Source organism: Belonocnema kinseyi, chromosome 7 (genome assembly GCF_010883055.1).
Source record: "Belonocnema kinseyi isolate 2016_QV_RU_SX_M_011 chromosome 7, B_treatae_v1, whole genome shotgun sequence".
In the NCBI taxonomy this organism is placed as follows: Eukaryota; Metazoa; Arthropoda; class Insecta; order Hymenoptera; family Cynipidae; genus Belonocnema; species Belonocnema kinseyi.
In genome coordinates, this window is record NC_046663.1 from 3,789,796 (window position 1) to 3,797,620 (window position 7,825).

General features: G+C 24.6%; 2 protein-coding genes across 2 annotated transcripts in view; one reads left to right on the plus strand and one right to left on the minus strand.

Annotated features, from left to right (window-relative positions):
* LOC117175921 (ribosome biogenesis protein BRX1 homolog) overlaps nucleotides 1–7,825 on the minus strand; it is a 101,990-nt gene that overhangs the window by 1,350 nt on the left and 92,815 nt on the right. The window lies entirely within an intron of this gene.
* LOC117177522 (jerky protein homolog-like) overlaps nucleotides 3,272–7,825 on the plus strand; it is a 13,473-nt gene continuing 8,919 nt past the window's right edge. The window contains exons 1-2 of the mRNA XM_033368292.1: nucleotides 3,272–3,687; nucleotides 7,163–7,635. Of these exons, the coding sequence (XP_033224183.1) occupies nucleotides 3,340–3,687; nucleotides 7,163–7,635 (821 nt within the window). The 5' untranslated portion in view covers nucleotides 3,272–3,339. The remainder of the gene's footprint in view (nucleotides 3,688–7,162; nucleotides 7,636–7,825) is intronic.

Here is a 7,825-nt window from a genome sequence, read left to right on the forward strand (position 1 = left end):
TGCAATCGACTCGGGATACTTATAAGATACTACCATGATTTTTTCAGATTTTTTGGTCCAAAAATAAATTAGGCCAAAAACCGGCCTTACCGACCCCCTCCCTTTCGGGCTACATACCTTTTGTAAAAACAAACATTCCAACAAGTTTTCACCATTAGAAATTTCTAATGAGAATTTTTTATATTAAAAATTATTTAAATATTTTCTGCATACAAAAATTCAATTTTTTTTAGTTAAAGTTTTTTTTTTTGACATAATGGAATATTTTAAAATGTTGAAAAATTCATTTTTTTACCTAAAGTGGCCAAGAAAATGTTTTTATTGTTAATCATCTTTTTAATAAACTTGGGAAAAAATTAATATATAAGCAAAAAATAAATTTGCAACTAAAATTATGAACCTTCAACCAACAAGACAAAAATTGTAATATGCAGTTGATATTTCAACCAGAAAAGATTTTAATTTTAAACCAAAAACAGATGAATTCAACATAAAAAGTTGAAAACTCAACGAAAAATGCAAAAATTGATATTTCAACCAAAAAGAATTTCAAGTTAAAATAAAAAAAAAGTTAAATTGAACCAAGAAAGACGAATTTTTAATAAAATAATTGGATTTTCAAACAAATTAATTTTGAAGATTTTTTTTAATTAAAGAGATGAGAGGGTGGCCATTTTAATCGAGGAAAAAATTTCCTTTCATTTCATGGTTTTTTGCCGATACGCACAATTTTTCACGATCATTGAAATTTAAAAATCCAAACTCTGAGTTAAAAATGTTGTTTTTGAAGAAGACAAAAATGAATTGTAAATTAAATCACTCAAAGTAATAAAGCACTCTTTTGAATTATATACTTTTAAAATTAAAGCTTAAAAACAATTTTTTATTCCGAGATTTTTAGTTCAAATTGTTAACAAAATACATGAACTACATAATGACTAGTTCAATTTTCAATTCAAAAAATTAATTTTTGAAGTAATTCAATTTTGGGCTAAAATTAAGATCCATGAACAACATAATAAATTTGTAACAAAGTAGTTCAATCTAAAAAGAAAACAAAACAGTAGAATCCTCAACTGAAAATATGAATTCTCAAAAAAATGCAATATTTGATATTTCAATACAAAAATATTTTTATTTTAAATAAAAAAAAAAACGAAAAAAAATGAATTTAAAATAAAATAGTTGAATCCTCAACAAAAACAGATCCATTTTGATCATCAAAAAAAAGAATTTTGAACGAAAGAGATGACAGGTTGGTCATTTTAATCGAGGAAAAAAATTTCAGGTCAATTCCGGATGAACTGAATTAATTAATAAATATAATCAATAAGAAAATTCAACTATTTTTCGTTGAACGTGCATTCTTCTCAAGTGAAAAATCTACAATTAAAATGTTCATTAAGAATTCATATTTTTTATTAACCCTCTCAGGCTAGACTTAAATATTTCTGGTTCAGATTAACGAATCGGAATTTTTTATTTGTTAAACTATAGATGAAAGTTTCACAAAAATGAATATTAAAAAATTAATCAGATGAATTCGATGAATTCAACATATTACTATAAATATTTTTACAAAACTGAAAAACCATATAAAGAGCCGAAAATATCGTCCGGGTATAATACACCCAGTAGAGGCTGAGAGGTTTAAGAAATGTTATTATTTGGTTCAAAATTTACTTTTTTGTTGAAATTTCACATTTTCGGATTAAAAGTACAACTGTTTTGTAAAAAATTTGTATTTTTGGCCCGTAAATTAAACAACCGGGTACCAAATTTTAATATTTGGTTGAAAATCTATGTATTTTGTTAAAACTAGGTATTTTTTGATAGAAAATTCATCTTCTGGTTAAAATTTTAATTATTTTGGTAAAAAATTTCACAATTTGGTTGAAAATTAACTTTTTTATTGAAAATTCAATTGTTCTGTAAAAAAATTTTGTTTATAGTATGAAAATTTAACGTTTTGAATGACATTTTGTTTAATGGCACAAAAATCTTATTTGGTTAAGAATTCAAATCTTTTGTCGAAAATTGGTCTTTTTATGGTTAAACATGTTTTTTTAACTAAAAATTTAGCTGATTGGTTGTAAATGAACCTTATTTTTTTAATTTTATATTTGCGGGTTAAAAATAAATTTGTTTAAAGTCATATTTTTGTTTGAAAGTCCAACTATTTTGTTGAAGATTCGTCTTTTTCGATAGAAGATTCATTCTTTCGAATGAAAAATGTATCTTTTTTTGTTTTAAAATTCCTCCACTTTGTTGAATATTTTGTTAAAATTTCGTCTTTTTAGGTCGAAAATTAAACTTTAAAAAAAAATTAATTACTTGTTTAAAAATCCTACTATTTTGTAGACAATTCATCTTATTTACTTGAAGTTTCAACTATTTAGTTGTAAATGCAACTGGTTTGTTTAAAAGTGCATTTTTCCTTATTGAAAATAAACTTTTATGTTGAAAATTCATCTTTTCGGGTTTCAAACATAAGGAAGTTACCCCCATGGGAACTTTTTAAACTGCGCATGCTTCGCGCCGACAACCCGATTGGTCACTGTTAGCGCGCTGATTTTAAATTATATAAATATCCAGATTTAATATTTATAATAAATAATGGTTGAGAAATACCCAAATAGAATTTTCGTGATTCTGAAATGAGATTTCGGCGTGACAGATACAAAATTTTCAATTTTAATAAAAAAGGGGTCATGAATTCTGAGTTCAGAAAAATAAATCATTTTTGTTTGTCCGAATGATTAATCTCCTTTCTGTAGAATTTTAAAATTAAATTTCTGTTATATGATACATTTTTGTAATAACTTGAAGCAGACCTGAATTAGAATTACTAATTAATTCTTGTATAAATATTATAAAATATACAATATTGTATAGAAAATAGTCAAATTATGTTTATTAATACTTTGAAACATTTAAAATACTAAATTAAAAATAAAAATAAATAAATAAAAATCTTTTTTTCTGAGGTGAGAATTAAGAAATTACTTTGGATCCATTTTCCAATCATAATTTCTCATAAATATTAAATCTGAATATCTATATAATTCAAAATCAGCGCGCTAACAGTGACCAATCGGGTTTTCGGCGCGACGCAAGCGTAGTTTAAAAAGTTCCCAAGTGTGGGGTCACTGACTTAAGGCCTGAACTTGGTTCAAATTTGCCGCTTGAAGTCATTTTAAAAATGGAGGGCGCGTTACGTTCTCGTAGATTGGTTGACCTGATTGCTTTAAATGCATCAACTGTCAGCATGCCTCAGTTTTTTTTAGTGTCATGGCGAGATGTTTTGAATTGAGTTATGTATGAAAATGATGTAGAAAAATGCCGAAAGTAAAAAAACGGCAGCGTTTAACGTTCAAAGAACAATACGAGCTCGCAGATAAAGTGAAATCAGGTGCCTCAAAACTGTCTATTCTACAGAAATATGGAATTTGCGAGGCTACATACAAGAGAGTGTTGGCTCGCGAATCTGATTTGAGGAATAAAGTTAATAGTTATGAATATGCGAAGAAGAAATCGTCAAAAACGAGTCCTAATATGGGTTTGGATGCTGCTGTGCTTGAATGGTTCAAACAAGTTAGGGACAGAGGTGATCCAATATCCGGTGCGATCATTAAAGAGAAAGCTCTCATTCTGAACGAGAAACTGAACGGTCCTAACACGTTTAAAGTAAGTAAGTAAGCAGGAAAAACACTATTTTAACGTTTAACGGTAGAATTTCTTCCTCGTTTCAGCTAATTATATAGTTTGCAACTTTCAACCGGGTTTTTTTTTAGGTTATGTCTTGCTTTTAAATGAGGGCTGTGGAAAATATTTGTCATGAGAGTTGTCTTTTAAAATTTTTCGAATTTGTCATAATATTTTTTTAACAACAAAATTTTCCTTAAAATCATTCAGATTCTACTTTAAAAATGTTGAAATACTTCGAAATATTTTAGAATATTATCCGAAAGATATTTTTTCAACATAAAAAAATCATTAAACATTTTTCTGGGAATCTAAAGGAAATTTTTTAATTCTCTTGAAACTTTTCTTAATTTTAATTCATTTTCTTTTTTCAAAATCTTCAACAATATACATTTTAAAAAACATGAAATTTTTCAAAAGTTTTTAATTAAATTTGAATTTTTTGAATGTTTTTAAATACTTATAAAGCATAATAGACTTTTTTTGTAATTTCCTAATTCTGATTTAATTTTAGTCTAGAACTCGTTTTTTTTTCTTTTTTTAGATAAAGAAAGCATTTTAAATTTAACCAGGAATCTTGAGACAGTTTTGTTGTTCTTTGAAAAGTTTTAAAAATTCTTGAAAAGCTTCTAATTTTTTGTTCAAATGCTTAAAAAATTGTACATTTTGTTAACATTTATTCTGAAAATAAAATCTTAATAATTTTGAACTTTCTCAAAATGATATAATTTTAAAAAGTCACTATTAAATTATAAAAATTTACAAAATTTCCCCTCAAAAAGCTTTATTTTATTACATTAGAGTCATCGAAAACTGTAAAAAAATTATCTTTTCAGCAAATCATTATAAAAAAAAAAAATCATTTCATAAAATCTTCCAGAAAATATCTTTAAAATTTCCGAACAATTTAGAGAATATTGTTTTATTCTCTCAAAACTTCTCCAAATTATTGAAAATATTTTTTACAAAATTGTTAAAAATTTACATTTTTCTCCAAATTTTTATAATTTTTAAATTAACCATTTTTAAAAAAATTTTTCATTCTCTGGAAACCTTTCAGAATTTTAATTCAGCTTCCTTTTTCAAAATCGTCAACAGAGTGGATTAAAAAAATGTAATTTTTCACAAGTTTAAAATTAACTTTGAATTCTTTGAATACTTTTAAATATTTATTAAGTGTAATAGAATTTTTTGTAATTTTGTAATTCAGATTCAATTTTCTTTGCAATAACTTTTTCAAAATAAAGAAATATTTTGAAATTTAACCATGAATCTTGAGATCAATTTATTGTTCTCTTAAAACCTTTAAAAAATTTTTAAAATCTTCTCATTTTTTGTTCGCAATATTCAAAAATGTACATTTCGTTTAAAACTTGTCTGAATCTTCTCAAGATTTCAATTATTTTCTATTCTTTCAAAAATACTGAAACTTCTGCAAATAAAAAAATTATTTCAAGAAAATTGTTTTAAAATCTTGCAGATTCTTTTTAAACATATTTTAAAATCTTCAAAAATTATCTTTTAAAAATAAAATCTGAATAATTGGAATTTTTCCAAAATCTTATTGTCCGCGTGGTAGTAAAATATAAAAAATTTAATTAAAAAATAGATAATTATAAAATTTGAAAGTCACTATTAAATAATTTATATCTTTAGTAAATTATTCTTTAATAGACATAATTTAATCATTTTAAATGAAAATGAAGATTTATTGATCATTCTTTTCTGTAGATTCGATTAAAATAATTATTATCAATAATTCAAAATTTAAATGCCCGGATAAGCAAGAATAATTCATTGTAAAATGAATAAAAAGTAATTTGCAAATTATTTTGAAAACATAGTTCCTATATTAAAAAAAATAAAATTAATTTTCAAATAAAAAGATTAATTTTCTACCAATAACTACAATTTTTCAACCAAATATGTACATACATTTTTAACGAAATAGTTGAATTTTTAACTTGAAAAAATTATTTTTGAATCTAACTGATGAATTTTCAACTAAAATGATGAATCTTTAACTATAATGGTCGAATTTTAAACCAAAAAGATTCGTTTTCAACTGAAACAATTAATCTTAAACTGAAATAGTTGAACTTTCAGCAAAAAAAAATTAATTTGTACTAATAAAACATAAATTATCAACCAAAACTGAAACGTTTAAGTTATAATTAAAAAAAAAATCAATGTTCAACTAAAAAAGATCATTTTTGAAGCAAAAATTGAATATTTAAATTTTTAGTCAAAAAATAAATGTTTAAACGTAAAGATTCATTTTTAACTAAAATTATGAGATATTCAACTGGAATAATAGTTAGATTGTCAGTTTAAAAAATAATTTGCAACCAAAAAAAAAACCAATTTTTTAAAAAAATAGCTAAGTTTTCAGAAAAAAATTCCTTTTCATCCAAATTAAAAACAATTTTTCAATCAAATAGCTCACTTTTGAACCATAGAAATTAATTTTTAACAAAAGAGTTCAACTTTCAACCGAGAAATTTTATTTGCAACCCAAAAGATGAATTCTCAACTAAAATTATAATTATTTAACGGGAATGCTTGAATATTTAAACGAAAAGAATTTTTTAAACAAGGAGATTAAATTTCGAAGTAAAAGATCATTTTATAGAAAGAAAAGAATCGATTTTTCAACAAAATGTGTGAATTTTCAACAAAATAGTTGAATTTTCAATTGAAGAAGACAAATTTTCAGCCAAATTAATTAATTTTATTCCTAAGGAAAAAATGACATTTTAATAATAAAGATTAATTTTTTTACAAAAAAAAAAGAATTTTCCACAAAGTCAATACATTTTGAAACAAATAGTTTAATTTTAAAATAAAAAATATAAATTTTCAACCAAAAATAGAATAGTTGAATTTTCCGTTAAAAATTCTTAATGGGAATGCTTGAATATTTAACCGAAAAGAATTTTTTAAACTACGAGATAGTAAAAGATCTTTTTATATCAAAAAAATCGATTTCTCAACAAAATGTGTGAATTTTCAATTAAAAAAGGCAAATTTTCAGCCAAATTAATGAATTTTATTCCTGCCAAAAAAATGAATTTTTAATAATAAAGATTAATTTAAAAAAAGAATTTTCCACAAAGTAATTACATTTGCAAACAAATAGTTTGATTTTAAAATGAAAAATATAAATGTTGAATCAAAAATAGAACAGTTACATTTTTAGTAAAAATATGATTTACAAGAACATAGTTACATTTTTAAACAGAGATGAAACAAAAAAATTAATTTTTAACAAAAGAGTTTAACTTTTTAAATAGTTAAAATGCATCTTTTAAATTTTGCTTGCTCTGTCTAGTTTTAAATGTTGGCACCAAGTGAAAAAATGGTCGACCAACCTTCCCAATACGTTATGAATATGTTTACCTTTATAATTTCAAACCCCGTAAAATATTAAGAACTTGAAAAAAATTTATTTATATAGGCAAGCAATGGTTGGCTCAGAAAATTCAAAATACGGTACGGTATTAGATTCAAAGAAGAGAAACTGACAAGCGATTCTTCAGGCGTTGAGGAATTTTCGTCAGTTTTGAAAGCAAAAATTGAATCCGAAAATTTAAAGTTAGACAACATTTACAATGCCGACGAGTCAGGGATTTTATGGCGAATATTGATGGCGTGCACTCTTGCTTCAAATTCAGAAGAAGAAGAAGAAGAAAAAGAATCTTCTGAGAAAAAAGGAAGCAAAGATCGTGTCACAGCTTTATTCTGTGCCAATGCCTCTGGAAATCATCGAATTCCACTTTTGTTAATTGGAAAATCGGAAATTCCAACATGTCTCATAAATCATGTACCGGAAAATTTAAAAGATCAACGCTTAAAAAAGTTGGAAATTCTCGGGGTCATCTACACACATCAGGACAGTGCATGGATGGACAAATCAATATTCTTGCTATGGTAATTTATATTATATAAGCTACAGACAAGGAATGTAATTCAGGTATTATATATAATGCCTAGGGATTACATATAATGCCTAGGGATTATATATAATGCCTAGAAATGATATATAATACCTAGAAATGATATATAATGCCTAGAGATGATATATAATGCCTATGGATTATATATAATGCCTAGAGATGAT